The 20,546-nt window shown below is 51.9% G+C and overlaps 1 protein-coding gene across 1 annotated transcript in view; it reads right to left on the reverse strand.

Moving 5' to 3' along the window:
- Positions 1–13,190, reverse strand: part of LOC149350948 (uncharacterized) — a 76,965-nt gene extending 63,775 nt beyond the window's left edge. The window contains exon 1 of the mRNA XM_089580116.1: positions 13,097–13,190. Within this exon, the coding sequence (XP_089436242.1) occupies positions 13,097–13,174 (78 nt within the window). The 5' untranslated portion in view covers positions 13,175–13,190. The remainder of the gene's footprint in view (positions 1–13,096) is intronic.
- Between the last annotated feature and the right edge of the window lie 7,356 nt (positions 13,191–20,546).

Raw genomic sequence — 20,546 nt, forward strand, 5'->3', positions numbered from 1 at the left:
GTTTCGTGTCCTTTTGTGAAATGCACTGCTCTGTTTATCTCTGTGCGCTGCACCGTTTCTGTCTACAGCAGCGACAATGAAAACGTCAGACCCGATGGTTGGATTCACTTTCGCGTCTTCAGCGCGAATGGAAACATTGTTGCTACAAAAAGAGAGGCCTATAACCATCGCCGGGTGACAACACAGCTGAAGCAGAACTTAACGTTTCCTCTTTTTTTCCTCGCTCGAAGGCACAGGCTATGCCGCTGCCGAGCGCCATAAGAGGTGCCTCTGGGACAAACGCAGTCTTTCTTATCAAAGCGCATGTGCATGGGCCCACAGATAACAGCCCACCTTTCACTCTTCTCTTCCTTCGTTTTTGAGCACGCGTCCGCGCATACGTGTGTGCGGGCGTGTTTCTTTGTGTGTATGCTCCGTGCAAAGGGATAGGCGTGCTGCTGCGCAAACGCAACTACACCTTTTAGCCACCATCATAACACATTTGCTGGCCCGAGCCGATAGGCAGATCCCCCAACTCCATGAAACAAACAGGTGCTCTGTCCGCCGCTATCAATTTGAGCAAGGGCATCTTCTCCTCTGTTCTGACGGTGCCAGCGAGAAGCCAGAAATTATTCGGTGGAAGGCTCACGCTCCCGAAAGACAAACTTTTCCATAACCTTCGTGCTTGCTATACGAGGAAGAAACTTGTTCGCAGCATTTGTAACAAAATCCGCAATTCAGTTCCTTCTCGCGCGATATCTTGTAGACTGTGCATGGAAATATGACACCTATATGTGAGCCTTGTCAGCAGTACAATGGCAAAAAGTCTTCATTTCCAAACAGTTTTTTACATGACTTTGAATTTATTAGAATTTAAATGAAATCTAACAAGTCTACTGGAGTTTAGCATGCTTTAGGTGATAAGTTCGCCGCAATTCTTGATCATTTATTCGTCCTCACTGGCTTCTCGCAAGTGTAGCCGGGCAGCGTCATCGATTCGGTTCTCAGGCGGAAACTAGCTTAGTACCTCATAAGTTTAGCTTGTTACACGTGCGACGAAGTTGTTCACATGAAAAAAGTTCTATTTATTCTCACTTTACCTTGCTTAGAGCGTGCCATAGATTGCCTGAGCTAACAGGGATGGCCTTAACCCTCCATCCAGTCGGTGCATGTACTTGGCAGCGAGCCCTTTTATGCAGAGATCGCGGTGAGTTTGTCCTGCGCTCGCCTCGAGCTATTACTCTATCTGTAATGTGGAATACTACAGACGCCAAGGCGGGGAACATAAACGCGTCGGTTTATGGAGAGCTGCCAAGCGTCGCATCGCCGCACCAGAGCCGTGCGTTGTGGGCTGCTTTCTTTGTTGTTCTTTTCCCCCTACTTGAACGCAAGACTCTCCTGATACGCACCCTGTCAAAAGTGTAGGAGCCAAGTGGCTTGTCGCCGCCGAGCTCAGGGCAGCCTGCGTGACGTGGCGATCGCTTGTGCCGTCATGAGAGAGGCGCGTATATGCACCCAAAGACGGCTTCCATCTGTTCGCTTACGTCGCTGCTGACGACTATGTCGCGTCTCAAGCGGCACGAGGTCCGGCCCTTTTGAGGTGCCGGTAAGTTGCCCTTTTTAGCGAAGCGTGGGTTCGCTCGGCGAGCGCTTAGGTGCGCGTCATAGTAAAAAATTCGCTTGTATAAAACTCGCTGTCGGTAACTAAGAGCATACGGATTCGCTATATGACGAATATACGCTCGCTTTGAACAGTGACCATTGATCAGACAGTTACGGCGCGACTAAGTTTGCAATCAAGTCCGGCGTCAAGGCTGTTCAAGTATGTCTTAGGGAAGGCGGCAATAGATCCGTCTGGCTAAATATGCAACAGAAGAAATGTTACAAAGGATATATATCACTGAAAAGTCAAGACTGCGTGCGAAATTGATGCCCATTGAAACACTGAAGCGCGATAGCAAGCCTGCGCTCATGAATCTCGAAACGCGCACTTAAGATGGAGACAACACTGCCGATGCTTGGCTCAGCAAGTTCAGTGGAACCGCGGATACCATACAGCGTGATGACGATCATGTTAACGCGGTCCGGTGTTTCATTTCCAAAAGGGGCTCCCTCGTGGTCCTTAGATCCACGACCGGCGCAAGTCGAAGTCACAGCGGGCAGGAATTTTTCTCTCCTCCATCTTCCCAAATGATGGTCGTTTCCGGGACCAGGAATCAAACCTGAGAACTACTGTCGCGTAAAACACTTGGGCTGTTATACCTCGATTGATTACATTTCGTCAGCGTTGCTACCATCGCCGCAGTGCATCGATATCCCGACAGCAATTTTACGTTCCTCCAATGCGACCCACGATCGTGACAGCATCGTTACTGAGCAGAGGCAGCAGCAAGGGTAAAACGCGCAGTAACTCCCCCTCTCTCTATCTCTCTTATTTGCCAGACACCTTAACGGTGGCTTTGCGAGGACGCAGCTGTCACGCGTTAAGAGCAGACGACACAAGAACGACAAGCGCTCTCGTGATATGACGAAGAACAACAACATTAGTCCCAGCAATTGTTTAACCGCATCTACAGAGCGCTAAATGTCGCCCTAAGCTCCAAGCGCATCTAACTGCACGTACGGCATAACACCTCGTATCATTAAATCCGATTGCGATGGTGCGCAGTGCCCTTTTTCTCCGCAGCGCGAGTATAGTGGTCAGAATAGCGCGAGCGGCCACTCCTATAGCCACGAGGAAAATGGGCCCCAGGCGTTGCGGCGGCCGCCCCGTCTGGCGCGGAGGAGCGCGCAGCCGCGAGCATCAACGACCGGGGCCAAGGCTACCGGAGACGTCGGCGTTTTTTCTTCTTTCCGTGGCGCAGTGTTGTGGCGGCGGACGGAGACACACTGCAATCGCCGCCGCCGCCGCCGCTTTCAATGCTCCGGCACGACGAGGAAGAGCGCCTCTCTGCACTCGACGCCAGCGCGCACGGTTCGCGAGACGACAGTGGCTCACTCATCACTCGCCCGGGACACCTGGCCGCGTACCGCACATACGAGGCCCCCTTTCGTAATGCCCGGCGCCGTGAAAGAAGCAGAAAGAAAAGCCACGCTCGTTAGTGTGACGCGTCGTTCCGTCCTCCGCTTGTTAGAGACACTGCGTTCGCTGCAAGCAATACGTCCCACCTGTTCTGAACTATAAAGCACGAACAAGTACTGGGTGCACCGGGCATGGTGGTATAGGCAGCACTCCATTGGCCTTTGCTGCAGCACGGCATCCTGAAGACGGTTCCTCGTTTCAGTTTTGAGTTCAGGCCCTGTAGGGTAAGATCAGTGCGGGAAGAGTCAGACTTCTGACTCTGAGAATTTTATACGCAAATTTCGTGAGCCCCACCTTTTTTTTTTTTTTGTCCTTGCAGGCAAAATTACCAAAGATCCCGTAGAGCACATTGCTGTGGGTAGTCCTCTTCCGGGTATATTGCGATCTAGACGAAAACAGTATTTCAGATGAACTGCAGAAAGTAATAGAGGCATGTGTTTTTGCTCGGAGTTAGTTGAGCGCTACCCACACCCCACCGTTAAAAAACGCAGTAGCGAGATGTGAACGTTCTCTTGCTATCAGCATCACTTCTTAGCTTTTGTTTAACTACCCCTGCCAATCGCTAAAGGCACCTAGGGCTCCAAAGTGCACGACTATCGGCCATAATGCCTACTGTCCCTGAAAAGAATGCTGAGTATTTTGAGTGCCGCAGCAATGTGAATCATATATTTCAATTTTTCGCTCCTCTTCTAGTTGAAATCTATCGACAAATCTCTCAAACTCAATGAAGAGTTCGCACTTTCATTCATTCATTCACTGACTCGCCTGCTCGACCATTCGTTCCTGTATTAGATGAGCCGAAAATGAGAATAACTGGGGTGATTCAAAATGTGGTCAGAATAATAATAATAAAAAAGCACCCTATAACTATAAAGCATGACGAAAGTGAACAGTGATTCGTACAGTCAGGGACAAAAGTCTCCGGACCACGTGTTCCTCTAACGAAGCCGATAGCTCTGCTATTAGTCGGCGGCTGGAGACCACACTTGTGGAGGTAAACGTTAAATTTTTGTTCTTTCATCTCCACAAGTGCGGCCTCCAGCCGCTGTCTGATACTACAGCTATAAACTTCGTTTGAGGAACCCGTGGTCCGGAGACTTTTGTCCCCGACTGTACATTCTTTGCACGACAGAGGGAACAAAAAGCTGGGGCCGCGTTTTGTAACCACTCATTTCATGATTCATCATCGCTCCCCTTTATCATTGGCAGCTTCCGCCTGTGACGTGAACGTTGAGAACTAACAAGCAACATCGCTGGCCGGCTCCGCTATGAAAGCCATAGCCAAGAGGGTAAAACAAAACAAAACGGAAAGCCAAAAGAAAGTTTAAAAATACACCTTTTTTCATCGTAATTCACACAAACAAGCGTTCCTGCTTTCTCCATTGACTGGCGAGCCCTCACGTCTGAAGAAAAAAATACCAGAACACACAGACCACGCCAAAAGGGTAACAGGGTACGTAAAGTTCCAAATTATATATTTTACGTCTGTATTTACACGCACCGCACCCAGGCGACAGTAACATGCGACAGTAAAATAAACGCGTTGGAGTTAGCGAAAGCGACAATAGCAGTTCTAAAAATGCAGCAACAGTCGTGGAAGGAAGCAGACTCCAGAACAGCAAATGCTACTGGACTTCCTTCATCTGGGCTCGCTGTTAACTGTATCTGCAGCGCCTCCTACACAGTATTGCCGCCGCGGTGGCTCAGTGGCTATGGTGCTCGGCTGCTGGCCCGAAAGACGCGGGTTCGATCCCGGCCGTGGCGGTTGAATTTCTTTGGGGGAGAAATTCGAGGCCCGTGTACTGTGCGATGTCAGTGCACGTTAAAGAACCCCAGGTGGTCGAAATTTCCGGAGCCCTCCACTACGGCGTCTCTCATAGCCTCAGTCGCTTTGGGACGTTAAACCCCATAAACCAAACCAAACCTACACAGTATTGCAAGCTACCCAGCACCGTGTGGTACTATTATCTCGATAATATTCGAATACGCGTACCTCACCTGGGACAATTAGTTTTCCGATAATCCATCCCTTTATCCCTTTGGAAGATATTTATAACGACTGCACAGCTACTATAGTTCTCCATAAAGTCAGCAATAAAATTCCAATACGGAAAGGGGTCAGGCAGGGAGACACGATCTCGCCAATGCTCTTCACTGCCTGCTTACAGGAGGTATTCCGGGGACTGGAATGGGAACAGTTGGGGATAAGAGTTAATGGAGAATACCTGAGTAATTTGCGATTCGCTGATGACATTGCCTTGCTAAGCCACTCAGGACAAGAACTGCAAAGCATGATCAATCAGTTAGACAGGCAGAGCAGAACGGTGGGGCTAAGAATTAACATGCAGAAAACCAAAGTAATGTTCAACAGCCTAGCAAGGGAACAGCAGTTCGCAATTGGTAGCGAGGTGCTGGAAGTAGTAAGAGAATATGTCTACTTAGGGCAGGTAGTGACCGCAGATCCGGATCATGAGAGGGAAATAACTAGAAGAATACGAATGGGGTGGAGCGCATATGGTAGGTTCTCTCAGATCATGAATGGTAGCTTACCAATATCCCTGAAGAGAAAAGTATACAACAGCTGTATCCTACCGGTACTCACCTATGGGGCAGAAACGTGGAGGCTAACAAAGAGGGTTCAGCTTAAGTTAAGAACAACGCAGCGAGCTATGGAAAGGAAAATGATAGGTGTAACGTTAAGAGATCGGAAGAGGGCGGAGTGGGTGAGGGAACAAACGCGGGTTAATGACATCTTAGTTGAAATCAAGAGGAAGAAATGGGCTTGGGCAGGGCATGTAATGCGAAGGCAAGATAACCGCTGGTCCTTAAGGGTAACGGAGTGGATTCCAAGAGAAAGCAAACGTAGCAGGGGACGGCAGAAAGTTAGGTGGGCGGATGAGATTAAGAAGTTTGCAGGGATACAGTGGCGGCAACTGACAAAGGACAGGGTTAATTGGAGAGACATGGGAGAGGCCTTTGCCCTGCAGTGGGTGTAGTCAGGCTGATGATGATGATGATGATGATCCCTTTATCTGCTACCGTTCTTTCACATGCGCACTCAGTTCATAATACCTTGACTACGTGTCGCCGCACATACTCATACTCACACTGAGTATAAACAGAGGTCTTCGGGGCACAATGCGATCAAGAGCGCACTTAGGACACCTTGGCTTCCTTTTTACTTGAGTGCACGGTCTTACTCTGTTTAGTCTCGCCGGACATACTACATTCAGATCTCTCAAGTAGTTTTGTTTTGTTAACTTTTTCGTTCTCATTTATTCTATTTTTGGTTTCGACGCTATTGGCTATGCATATGAAGAACATCCAGTTTCACAAACACTGCATGTAGGAGCCCTGCTCTAGAAATAATTTTCTCAGCAGAATACATGCACGAACAACTTAGTTAGGGGTCTCCTCACTCGATTCATTTTATACCCATGTCGATCAATTACTAGTATAAAAATCTCTGCCTCTCCCGTAAACGAGAGTAGAGTAAGCATGAAATGTTTAGGGGCCTAATGTCATCTCGGTGGACACCCGAACCGCACCGTACAGGAAGGGAGGAACGCCACCACCCGTTCAGCGCGATGCGTTGCCATTTGAACGCAAGGTTTTTTGAGGAAAGGAAATGGCGCAGTAATTCTCTGCCATCTCGGTGGACACCCGAACCGCACCGTAAAGGAAGGGAGGAACGCCACCACCCGTTCGGCGCGATGCCTTGCCCTTTGAACGCAGCGCTTCTCCCCCGGATCACGTATGACAACGAAGTGTAACGTGGCATTTATGTGCTTTTTGCACGCCTTATTAGAAATCGGAAATTATAATTCCGTGCATTATCAAACCCACAGCTCCACTGATATCTTGATAAACATTGAGAAGGCACTGGCAGCAGTTATTTTTTGTCTCGTTTGGAGACCAACCGGTGCTTGCATGCCGGTCGCGTAGGAGGGCTTAGAGAGTCTCGTTAAATCTCGTTAAGTCTCGTACGGTGCCCGGATGTTCTCGTTTCAGAACCCGGATGACTGGAATTCAGTGCCCGGATGAGTGGATTTCAGTGCCCGGATGAGTGGATTTCAGTGCCCGGATGACGGGAATTCAGTGCCCGGATGACGGGAATTCAGTGCCCGGATGAGTGGATTTCAGTGCCCGGATGATGGCTCTAGGTCTCGGCGTGGCGTCACCACACTGCCGACAACGGGGGCTAAAAGCATTTCATGCTTAAAAAGCTATATACCATAAGTCTCGATACCTGATACAAGGCGAAATGGCGTGCCTAGTACACAACAAATCTCCGCAAAGATTTCGTTTGTGTTAAGACAATGGGTGTCAAGGGAAGTAACTGTTGGTTAATATGTATATAACTTCATTCCAGCTGAAGCCGAGAATTTCCAACGCTCACTAACGCATTTGTTAAGGACGGCTGTCCGATAACACTAGATATTACGTTTCTACCATAGAGCCGCAGCGCTGCAAAAACGTCTCTCGCCATGACAACGCTGTGCCGTACATGTCACGCAATCTGATATCCCGCCGAGCTTCAAATTTTTCAATCACAGGAATGCCGGCCTGTCTGGCGGCCCCTCCAGCCTTGATTTAGCGTCGCCGCTCGGACGGCTTCGAGGTTAGGTTCCGCATATCCCATTAATGAGACTCCGGTCAATTATTATTTTTTTTTTCATTTCGACCGCGAGCGCAGGTCCCAGCCGATGTGCATACACACTTACGGGCACAACTTTCGTCTGCTTCCTTGTATGAACGTGTTCCCGTGGAATTCAGCGAAATATGACAGAACGCGGGGGACGGCGCACTCCTCCTGCCGCAAAGCGGCGCCAACTAAAGGAGGACGTGTTTCGTGTGTCATAATTGAAGGTATTTAGCCCCGTCTCACAGCATCACGAAACCATTAGCAGAGATCGCTGGCAGTTAGCCTACATTTTGAATTTTCATAATAAGCCGACAGTGCAGTGAGTACTGCGCATGCCACCAGCAAATAAGGGGGACACATTTTCAAAACATTTCGCAGATAAAGGCAGTCCGTAATCGGCTCGCGCCCGAAACTTCGGCAATCGTGATACAGCGGCGTTAGAAAGCGAAAGCGCTGCCCAATCACACACCAGTCTAACGCGCCAACTGTTCTGAGAATTCAACCCCAAGTTTGCTGGCACCAGCCGTAACTCCCACTTCAGTGGCACCTAATTATGAGAAGAAGCATAGACATGTCGGACCGCGGCAGTCTCTGTACATGTGCTGCAGATCAGCTTTCCGCATAGGCCCATCGCACGTAAGCAGGCCACGAGGCGGCTTCTCCGAGATGCAGTGGCCGCCCCGGCTGTCGGTGCGTAGTGGTGGTAGGTTTTTTGCAATGCTGAGAAACATAGGCGTGCTCAGGCATCTCCACAAGGGTTGCCAAAGTTCATGTCTTCTTGGTAGCAGGGCAGAATATGGGACTAACTTGGCGATCCTTCTCTAATGATTTTTAGGAAGCCATCCCCCCTCTAGATCTCTATGCTCGGAACCAATGAAGCGAGGACCTGCGACATCCCCGAGATGGTTATATCCCCGGTGCTTCATATAAGCAAAGGCGCGGCTCCAGTACAGTCCTTCTGTATAGGGGCTTTCCTAAAGGTCAACAGGGATCGTAGCGCTATGTTTGTCATTTAACGAATATTCCCCGGGGCTCGGAATCGCCAGGCAACTCTATTCGTGTTTTGGTCCTGTACGTGCAGGTGGATTATCCGATTCTTGCCGTCAACTCACGGGCCTCTGTGATCAGTGTCGCGAATTTAAAAAAAAAAAAAATGTGCACTGCTCTCCCGCATAGCGTCAGTGTGCGAGGTGTGCAGCGTCACGAAAGAGCGATGAAGGTCAGTTTTGTCGATAGGGCACCACGCCACTGAGCTGAGCTGTTGAAAAGGGGAAAACTCTTAAGGGGCGTTATGTCCTAATGGCGCCTTTCAAAATGTCGCTGAAAGTTTCGTCTGTTCGTTGAAATGACATTCAATGATCCAAGTTGATGATGTGCGCTATTTGTGAATAAAACATCACAAATTTATCTACGATGTTTTTCAGCGCATAGTTGTTGTGACTACATCAGTTCTCGCAGTCCTGTTTTGTCCTGCATGCTCGCACAAAACGGCGGTCGGCAGGAGCTGCTTTGCGATCGGTTGGTTGGGCACTCCTTCATACCCAGCCGGAACTTGACGTCGTTCGCGTCACGGGGTGACGCGGCGTCCTCGGGCGACGCACAGGCGCAGCTGCCAGGGTGTACGAGTTGAGGAGGAAAGTCGCGGAACGCTATTAGGGTAATTTTTATTCACTTAGATCTTTTTAACAGAGCACGCACAAGATGAAATTTTGAGGCAAAACGTTGTCATTTCTGCCTACATCACACAACCAAGCCCGACGAAAACTTCTAGGAGCCCTGTCTTGCTAGGAACCTTCGTTTATTTTCTACGCCCCAGCCCCGGTAGAAGATTCGAAAGCGGACCCCGAGCCGGCAACCCTGCTGCCCGGACTTCGGTCTCACTGAGAGACCCACCGCACCAAATTTAATCCGGAAATGCCAGGCCCACGCCGGACCTAGGGAGCGTCACCTCAACCGCACTCTGATGCCCACGTATGAGGCCTGGATTCGGTAACCGGGTGGGCCTGCTAGACTCGCTTCTTCTGGCTTTCACAAGGAGTCGGAGCTTTTGTACTATCTGTAACCCACGTATTCACATCCACCTCATTTTAGGCCCAACAGCCACCCCATCTAAATAAACATACCTTCACACGGCCAACAGCATTAATTCAGCATCATGTGATAAAGATAAATCCTCTTTTGAGGTAGTAAAGAATACCGCTCAGAGGTAACGGCTTGAGAAATTTTAGGTAGCATCCACATATCAGCGGCGGACACTTTTGCGAAGCGGGGGGTGAAGGGGTTCTTGACTCAATCAAAGGATTATGTACCAACCAGCAAACGCCAGCACTTTGTTGCAGTAAATTAAATCAACAGCGCAGCCATCAAAGACGCCTAACCCAGGGTCGCAGTCCCTTAAAGAGACTCTCTTGCCCCTTCTGGTTGCCTCGCGTTTGCGACTCGTTGAGCCATCATGCAGAGCCCCATTTTATAGTACCGTTTTCGTACGAACGCATCATCCGCCGCTTCAAACGGCCGCCGGCGCATTAGCCTGGACGAATGATAGAAAGTATGAGTTCGTGAGAGAATAGGAACAGAGCAGACCGTCGGAATCTGTGTTCAACTCATCAGAGCCCATTGTTGTTCATTCACCAGCCTCTTCGTGAACCGCGACAGCGGAGGTAGGACGCCATTCCCGGTGCAGCCCCCGAATCGCAGTCGCGCCACCGGCCCGCTCCGGTGGCGCCTAGCAGGCCAGTGCCTAGCCGGTAACATGAAGGCGGCCGTAATTCTCCGCAGCACGGGGCCCAGAAAGTGGCGCGCGCACGTCAGCCGTTGACGTGCGGGGCCTGAACTTGGCGCGGCTCGGCGCCCTTGGTCGCGGCGGCCGGCCCATGTGCGCAGCCCCACCGTCTACGCTCGCCAGTCTGCTGCTGCCTGGCAGTTGCTGGCGCTAGCGCGCTGGGACAGTGGAAAAAGAAACAAAATGGCGTCGCAGCGCGCGCTCGCGTTCTGGGCCCAAGGTCGCGCGCGCAGCGAGACGTCATAATGACGTGTCCGGGTGCTTTTCCCGGCGTCGATCACGTGCGCCGTGGGCGCCTATTGGCCCGGCAGCCCACTGCGCACGTGCTGCGCAGAGACAAAGCGGCACAAAGATTAAAAGAGTTGCTCGCGGCGAGCGCGCGCGCTTCCTGGCCTTGAGATGCGACACCGAATGGCGGAATTCAGCCGCACACTTGCCGGAGACCCACGTTCGCCCGCGCACCAGCCAGCTGGGGCGGCCACCTCCCGCGCTGCGGCACATGCGCCCGTCTGGTGTGCGCAGACCGCGTTGTGGCAACCAGTGGCAACCGGTGGCTCACGCAACTCGTAGCTGATACTGCGAGGCTCTGTGAGCGCGATTCTAGATCAGTGCCAGGGCGGGGGGGGGGGGGGGGGGGGGGGGGGGGCGCGTGGGAGACGGGATTTCAGTTGAAGGTTGCCTTAGTGTTAATTGCTAGGGATTGCCAGTAGATACCTGCTGATGCCACTGGGGGATGGTACTGCGCCGTTATGCATATCCGCGATGACACGGGACCGAGTGCCCGAAATGAAGCAAAAAAAATCGCTGTGTGAAGCGTAGAGTGCTTTGAGGAACGCAGGACACGGGAAATGGTGCGAAGGTCAAGAACAGAAACCAGTTGCCAGTCTTAAATGAGCACATAAAATGCAATGCGTAGTCACACATCGCAAAGAACAGAGAAAGCATGGGAGTAAACATACACACTCAAGCTACATTTGTGTTTTCCGTGGCAATAGAAAAAAAAAATGGTACGCCGCAACTTCCTTATTAGCTGAAGTAAGCACCTCTTTTAGCATTATCAGCTTATCAGTCCAGCCAACTAAGGCCGCTGCCCTCGCAAGGGTAGACAGAAAACACCACAGAAGCACACCACCCAAAGCTAGCCAACATGCACGCCAGGCGTTTGTGCGCGTTCTATACGCGCAGCGTTTCACTGTAGTACGTTTCTCCGTCTCTTGAATTTTATCCCGGGCCACATTGATATATGCAGCGCACCGTCCATTCTCGGGCTGGGAAACTCCGCAGGGCGGACTGCGGTTCACGGAAGTCCCACAGTCACGGACAAATCCGGCAGCGGAGGCACTACTGCGCAGAGTAGGCGCTCAGCCGATTCGGGGCAGGCGAGTCGCAGTTGCCTGGCGCGGCCCGGGCGTGCTCAAGGTCGCGTGCCGCCTCCGCATCCGGCAAGAGGAATCGAACTGGAGACGGCTGTGCACACCGGACTTTTCCAAGCCACTCCCAGCCTTATTACCAGTTGAAAACGAATAAACGAAATAGGTTACTTGCTTTTGTAGCTGTTTCGGCTTGATTACTCCCTCGTGTCGGTATTTAGTGCAAGTGTTCTCGTATGTACGCACACAAGCATGCGCGAGTGCTCGGGGTAGGGGATACTCTCGGATCACCTCGAAAGCCCTCGGGTTAGACGGAAAGCGATCCCGGAAAGCGATCGCAAGGCCAACGTACACCTGCGGTCAAAAGACTTCAGGCCGAGCATCTTGCTTTCCAGCTGAGTACTGGGGAGCTTATGGCCGCCACCCCCTCCCCCTTTAAATATCTTCAGGGGGAGGAAATCCCTCATCCTCCCCTTTTAAGAGTTGTGGCCTGGTGGGATGCCGTAAGGGCTCCACTATACGGCTCATAAGCAAAAAACGTGTGGCCCAAAGACTTTTGACGAACGCAGTACGTGCTTCATACTCACTCGACCGAAGAGCGTGGCACTGTGAGTGGCCAGGAAATGCGCGAATGCGGTTCCCGCACCCGCTACTTAAGTAATGAACTATTGATGTGTTCTCTTTACTTTGGCGTCATAAATAATATAAATATTTTGGTAAGGTTTAGTACGCACAATTTTTTCGACTGCTATTCCTTCTCCCACTTGGTATGAAGCCATACTGTGTTGAACGCAGCAGAAATGGGAAGAGGTGGGAATAAGTTTTAAGGCGCGAAAATTAAAACCTAAGGCAACCCATTTTATAAGATATGAAAATTATACCACAGTACCGGACGTGCAAAAAAATTCCCGCAGCGTGAGCTGAAAGCAAAATAATTGTTTAAACAATAATAATAATAAAAGCGAAATAGGACAGACAACGAATCGCCTGCTGGATAAAAAAAAAAAAACTTGCTTACATAACTCACCAACATGTATGTGCATATATTTACGGCATTCGTGGCAGAGGGGGTGCAGGCGAGAAGCCCGCATTTGCTTTCGGAAATACCCCGACGTGAAAGTGGGACGTCGGAAAAAAATGGGACAGCAATGTTTCTGGAGTGTGCAACCGCAGCCATGCACGTAAGATCGACTCGGACGTCGCCCTTCCTCCAACGAAGGATGTTGCTCAATGCTCACCAAAGCTCTTCTACCGGAATATCCGTGGTTGCTTCCTGTCCGCTGCGCAGGCGGCCATTCAGCTGGCCACCCCGCCATTCACAGTGCGAAAGGCTCGAAGGAAGTGCCGATGCGATCACGGCCGCTCCCTTTTAAAACCCAGGGGACTGAAAACGCAGCAGCGCGTTCGATGTTTTGAAAGCGAGGCCTCCGCTTAATTTGTCGTTGGACGTCAACGAGCCATGAACTCTAACTGCTTTCGATCAAAACAAAGAAATGGAAGAAAAAAAAGAACGCCGCGTCCTGGCGTTCCACCCGGTCCCGAGCAAGCGTTTAAGGTTGCTTAACAACTCGCGTGAGATCCGGCCGCTGTCACGTGCTTGTTTTGCAATGTGAGCACGCTGACTGCAGCCGACGAATACGCTGCGAGAAACAAGCGACGATTCAAAAAGAGTATAATTTTGTGCTATAAGAAGATAAAACAGATATCCCCCTAAAACAATTTAATTAACCTCGAAAACAAAAAGAAACTTAGCCTTCTTTTTTTTCTGCCAAGCGAGAACTTTGCGTGCCGACAATTTAGTTTGTTTCCGTGTCTCTCTTTTACTATGCCTCATGCTTGAGGTGAGTGGCTTTAGTAAATACCATTACGTAGGCTCATAAAATCGCGTACCCGCACTGTCCAGTGGACGAACGAAGACTAGAACGTCACCGAAGGAAAACTACTTTCAGTCATGCTGTGATATTGAATCATTTGAACACTTTCTCCTTTCCTGCCGGCGATTTAATCATCAGAGAACTTATCTGAAGATCCCACTGGCCCGGTTATGGCTGACTCCCTCTATGCCGGTTCTCCTCTCCTTCAGTGCAAGCGCCAGGAGATGCATATCCTGAAGACGGTGTGCGAATTTCTCTGTGATCATATTATTTCGTCAGGAATATTCCTTTGTTAGTTATAAATTCCAAAATCAAATTTTTTCAACTGAAAATAATATCTCTTTCCAATAATGCCTGAGTTTTAGAATCCACTCTAGCTTCCCATTGGTTAACTCAGTTAACCAATGTCTAACTGAACTAAGTAACCGTACATCTCTTGTTTGAGTTCGCAACCCACCCTGGTCAACGCCACACCGTGGGATTGTGCAATTCCAACAGACGCAAACAACAACAAAATACATACTGAACTGCTATATGTGTACACAACTCCGCATAAAGCATGCAAGTACCATTGGTTACGAGGCGCTAAATAGTGGTGGTGCGGGTGAAAAACATTCATTGCCCTAGTCCGGGGATGTGGTGCTTTGTGGCCATGACGGAAAAGTAAAATCATCGCTATATCTCGGCTTGCTGAGGTTCCAGTTAGCAAATACGGCTACAATGAGAGCGCACAAAAATCAGTAGCTAACAGAATATTTGCGCACCCGGTGGAACTATCACACTGCACAGTAAACACTCGGACCGACACGGTCGACAGCGAGAAATTTGCATGTATAGGGGCTGGCAGAGTGCAGGCAGTGGTAAATCCACCTTTCGCGGATGTGCCACGACTCCTGCGTGCAGAAATGATAAGTTTACGAGTCTGTGCGCGTGAATTGGTTTTTTTTCCGTCACTGCTTCAAGGAAGGCGGCCCATATGAGGTGTGCCGTCCATTGAGCGTCGCTTCAGTGAATCTGCATCATATGAAGCGCAAAAAATTGTGCAGCCGTCTTGAGCATAACTTCTCCCAACGACGATACATCTACCACCTTCCTTGTTTTTTTCACAGACACCTGGTTTTTCCTCATCCGACCATGAGCCAGCAGGCTGCACAGAGAGAGGTTGCAGTGCAGGCAGGCAAACCCGCCGCGGTGGCTCAGTTAAGGCACTCGTCTACCGAGCCGGAGTGGGTTCGAACCCGACCGCGGCGGCCGCGTTTCGATGAAGGCGAAACGCACACGGCGCCCGTGAGCTGTGCGATGTCAGTGGGCGTTAAAGATCCCCAGGTGGTCGAAATTATTCCGCAACCCTCCACTACAGCATCTCTTCCTTTCTTCTCTCACTCCCACCTTGCTCCCTCCCCTTGCGGCGCAGTTCAGGTGTCCACCAAGATATGCGAAACAAATACTGCGCCATTTCCTTTCCTCAAAAACCAATTTACTATTTACAGGCAGGCAAACCAAGGGATAGCCTGTTAGTAAAGTGCTGTGCTTACACGGTGTGTGGGCACTGTTAGTAAAAACTGTTCAGTCACAGGGTTCAAAAAAAAAAAAAAGAAGGGACTTATTTCCGGCCCTCCTTGGGCTCCAACATCCGGGCGGTGAAGAGAACTCCCCTCCTTCCCTTCTCATGGACTTTGGAGCATTCAGGGGTGCAGTAAGTGGCCCACTGCACGGGTCAAAATGTAATCCTGTGCCTGAGGACTTTTGACCAAGTCTGTACGTCTTTAACGACGAGCGATGGAAATCTCGTACCGTTTGCGTAGGTCACCATCATGTTTCTTTCCCTTTTTCCCAGTGAGTTCTCGCTTTGGCAACCTGTCCGCTACTGCTGCGTTGCCGAAGCTAATAAAAACTGATGGTCCTATTTTACAGGCGGGTATCCCTTTTTCGTGACGCTGGTCGCTCTCGTCCGTCCACAGCTGCGGCATACTCTCTACGCACAGTAGCTTCTTGGCGGCCAGGCGCGAGGGAGGGCGAACGGCGTTTACCGAGTGACGCCGGCGGGTCGGAATGCCCAGCAGCCCCACGGCGGAGCCCACGTCGGCCCGCGGGCAGCAGCACGCGCCGAGCTCTGACGCCCGCGCCGCGGAATGTGCAGCCGCCGACGATGCAGGCCGCAGTTCCGTCCGGCCGGAGCGCGATGGGACCCAGAGGGGGCCGCGCCCACCCGGCATCTGATTCGCCCACTGAACCAGCCTTACGGGGTGTGACATAATTTTTTTTTTTTTTCCTGAGAAAAACCGCTGAGCCTCTCAAGCAGGATTGTCCGAGCCTAAACTGGGCACCCCTGTCTTTAATACCACAGAAACACGCTGCAGCCGTACCAGACGAACTCAAAGAATTGGTCAGAAAAGGCAATATGCGGATACATAGCGAGATATCTAAGGAAAAGGCGCGTTTATTTCTCACTGGCTGCATTTGTGCATTTGTCCCGTCAGTACAGGAATCGCTGGGTAAAATTCTCGGGTCTCCTATGAGAGAAGTTAAGCCGCATGCCTTTTTACAAAATTCCTTGCGAATTGGTTGCCACCAGAGGAGTACGTGCTTGCTGAACTAAACAACATACAGTCACTTGCGGCTAGTTATGAGGTGGAGCTGTAGCAGAAACTTTCGAGAGGAAACTCGAATTCAACTCACCCCTAAGCTAGTCAAGGCGATCAAGGCTAGAGGTCATCTCAATGAAACAGTATTTCCATAATTGCTCGAACTGCAGCGCGAACCTCGAGCTCACCCCTGAAGTCCTGGCTTCGCACAAAGAAAATGCTTCTTCCTACTCCAGTCCGCTAAAAACTGACACTGACGGCGAACATTATTGACCGGTGAAGCTGATCATGAAGTAGGAGTGTGGTTCACGCAGTAACCCAACCAGCTTTACACTGCAGTAATTGGGCTAACAATTAGGAATCGGTATAGAAGGCATAATCAGAGAAGCATGCTTAAATGTACTACCTATTTCAGGCCCTCTAACGTTTTTTTTATACATTTGCTAGAATTATGCGGCTTGCATGCTGACCGTCCATGCACACAGTAAGTTCTGTCACTATGCCCCAACGTCAAGGTGACTCATAATATATCTCTACGCATTTCAACCGCGCAGTAAGCGAAGCTGCCTCCACTTATAAGCAGAGTTATGAAAAGCTCTCCTTGTTTAGCCCTTCAAATCATCATTTTCAGTGAGCGTAAAACATTCGTTTATCGTGCGTTCTCTTTCTTTCCTCGCGAGCAGCCGGAGAGCGCATGTGTCGTGTTTCGCGCCTTCTGCGGCAGCCGGAGCCACTCGAAGCGCCCATGACGATCCTTCCCTGCGCAGGCCGACAACAGCGGTGTCGACGGCCAGCAAGATGAAGTGGACAGAAATAACGAGCTGGGGCTCCGTATGCAAAGCGCGCTACGTCGGCGCGTGCGTGTTTTGGCGGCCGCGCACAGTCAGCGCACGGCCCCGCGCAAACAGGACGGCGAGGGCGGGCAGCGCAAAAACAGGAACTTTTCTTTCGGTTTCCGACGCTCTTGCCCCCGAGAGCGCGCGCACTTCATTTCTGCGCGTAATTGCAACACTGCGACTTGCGACATTGTTTGGGCTCGGAGAGCGAGGCCGGCTTTGTTTTGACAGGCGCGGTGGAAGAGGGGGCGGCCCTGTTTTGGAGCGCGGGGTCGCTGGCCGCCGTGGCGGTCAGCGGGCCATCGGGGCTCGCGCCCGGGACCAGGCGTGGAGGCGGTAAACAGCGTGGCCGCTATTTGCGGTGCGGCTGCCGGGCTCTGCGGCCGGCGCTGGTCGGCGACGCCGCGGGTCCTCCGCCCGGTGGGGAAGCCGCTTTGCGCAACGGGGGCTCCGGGAAGCGGTCCAAGGACCTTCGCTCGCGTTGCGGGCTGCCACACCAGACGAATCTCGCTTGCTTCCTGCGTCTAATCGGGAGGCCGCGATCTTCCAACGTGACGTCATAATGACGTCGCCGTGCTATCCCTCCCGCGCAGAAGGCATCCGCCTCCTTGCGCGGCTGCTGCCTCCGCTCGCTGTTGTCTCGTTGCCGACGACGACTGCGCACTTGGGGCCGCGGGCGTGACACCTTGTTTGTCTCGTATCGCGTGACTCGCTACGACGCACCGAGGGCTTCCCCGGCCTCTAACGGCGACACAGTCGCAGCGATAGGTCCCCCCTTGCCACTTTGCAGGGCGCGTGCCGCGCACACTTCCGCCCGATGCGCGGCTGCTGGTCACCTGACGCCAAGTTGAACGACTCGCGCAGCCGCGTGCGCAATATGCCCCTGTTTACACCGAGAGGGAGCCCGCGGGCTGTCCGCTGCGTCCGGGCACTGCTGCGCTCTGAGCGGCGCCGCGCTGTTTTCTTCATTTCTTTTTTTTTTTTCGGCCGCTACAGATACGGCGCGCTCGAAAGCTGCGCCACGCAGTAATGGCGGCTACAAATGGGTTCCTGTTTCTTGACTACACTATTCGTGAGTAGTTGAAGTGGCTAAAAAGCGACGTCGAAGGAAAACTCAGAGCACTGACGGCGCGCATGCACCGTGCGCTTGCTCAGAGTGATTTGTGCGCTGCAGGGGCAGGTATCGCTTCTAGAGGCAGTCGTACTTCCGCGAAACCAACAAAACCGATTATAAGCTGCTACGCGAGGGGAAAAAAGTAAATGCGCATTTGTAAGCGATTTCACAGCACGGTGCAAGCGGCGACTCTGCGTCAGTTTTGGTTTCTGCGTTGCTGCTCATTTTTCATGGTGGAAAAACAGCGCTAACTGGACAGGACGCACACAACAGCAGACACCACAATCGCTGCGGTGGCCTCCTTCTCTTGTGTGTCCTGTCCAGTTTGTGCTCTTTTTTTTTACCATGAATATTGGCCAAACTTCAGCTGTGCTGCTCCTTTTTCAGCGCTGTGTGCACTGGCCTCATCGCCCCTCTAATAGTGATGCTGTCATTGGCGGAATTAGTGTGGTAAGGCGAGTGGCTGCTAAGGGAGCAATTTGTCTGGGAGAAAAAAAAAAATAGAGGCGCGAAGAATTTCCCTTTCGTGAAAAAATTCCTTGCCCATGGGTTATGTCGTAGCGCACCATGCCCAAGCCCTGCCTCGAATTTACCCCCAAGCGTTGAGATTTTCTACAAGCCAGACAAAGAACGCGCACAACGAAGAAACGTACGAAGCACTTCACGTTATTCTCACATTGGAATCAGATCTGCTGGGGTGGTATAAGCCGGAATGTATGCTGAGCGATGATCAGAACGCTGTAATTAGAGAGTGAAGTTTACCACTTTGATACGTCGTCGTGTTCTGTTGCTCAATTGCGCCGCGGTCGCGCACGATGGCGGCCAGGCAGATACCGCAGCGCGGCGCTGCCAACCTCAGCGCCCATTCACAACGGCGCTTCGACCATCGGGTTCACGGCCTCCAGCACGCTCACGGGGCTCTCGGATCGCCCCGTTCGAGTTTGTCAACAAAGGCGATTGCTGTTTTGACCTCGTGCCCTTAGCAGAGTCGCGATAGGGCTCAACGAGCGCTGGCTGCACCACCCAGCACACTCAGCACACGGCTGCAGCGATAACCGCGAGATAAGGAAGGCAGCAGCTCCCCTAAACGGACTGCAGTTGGGCGGCGCCACCTCCTACCTTCAAGTGCTTGTCTCTCAGGGAAGGCTGTAGCTCCGCTGACAGCTACGGAGTGGGTTATCGTCGTCCAGATTGCAGAACGGTAGGCTGTACTGGTAAAAACAACTCGTTTCACTATAAATATGGCCGTTCACCCAGGTCAGCTGACGAAGCCTTGGCAAGAAAATCTGCATTTCGCGTCACATCGTATATTGCGAAAGTTCCTGCTAAGCTGAGATGCCGAGCTTTATACCGCCTTTCCAGCTCCTGGCCTTGGGCTTTGGCACGATATAGTCCGGTGGTCGAAGCAGTTTTACGAATATTACATACAACCGCATCTGACACTCCGTTATTGTTACGATTTTCGCATAAAACAACGACATCCTTTTTGTCACCTAAACGTGCAATCGCACAGTCTGCGTGTGGGCCAGTGCTATGGAGCATCGACCAACGGTTCACGCATGTACACGCCAGATACAGCATTACGTAAACAACGTTCGTCCTGTCGTGGTACAGCCTTGCTATACGTATCCACAACCATCCTCCTTTGGAATGGTTGTTATGCCGTTGGAGGGGTTGGCTACAGAGTGTCAAGGCGAATCTCGGGAACTGCCAAGCGCTCCGTTAGTCGGAGCAGCGGCTAACAATAATGCTCGTGGCGTGTTGGCGACTGCGCGCTTCCTCGCCTCCGCAGGCCGTGAGCGACTGCGCGTTTGTCTCGCGCTGGCGACGGGCGCTGGCGCGCGCTGAGAAGCGCGCCGGGGCGGTCGCCACCTCGCAGCTGCCGGTTGCCTTGGGGTCCCTCCTGCGCAACCTCGGCCAACGCTGCGCGCCGAACTCGCCGGCGTCGCGCTGACTGGCGCGGCGGCGGCGCACAATCTGGGCGCAAGGCCTCGCCGCGGCCTGCCAAGAAGCCGTCCAAGGGGCCTCAATGAGCACTTCCGCTCGGCACTGCCCCCGTGGAGCGCGATCGTTTTTCTCGGCCGCACAGGGGTGCCTGCAGTGCCGTTGCGTGCGCGCCAACCGCGCTGCCCCACGGTCACCGGCGGCGCGAAGGCGGTGATCTTGGCGCATTCACGCGACCCGCGTTTCCTTCGGCGCCCTTCGGCGCTTGCGTCGACGAAGCGCGTTCCGGGAATCCGTAGCGGCTTTAACGCGTCACTTTTTCCTTGGAGCGCGGA

The sequence above is a fragment of the Amblyomma mixtum genome, chromosome 3 (assembly GCF_055824585.1).
Source record: "Amblyomma mixtum isolate Tamu chromosome 3, ASM5582458v1, whole genome shotgun sequence".
Lineage (NCBI taxonomy): Eukaryota > Metazoa > Arthropoda > Arachnida > Ixodida > Ixodidae > Amblyomma > Amblyomma mixtum.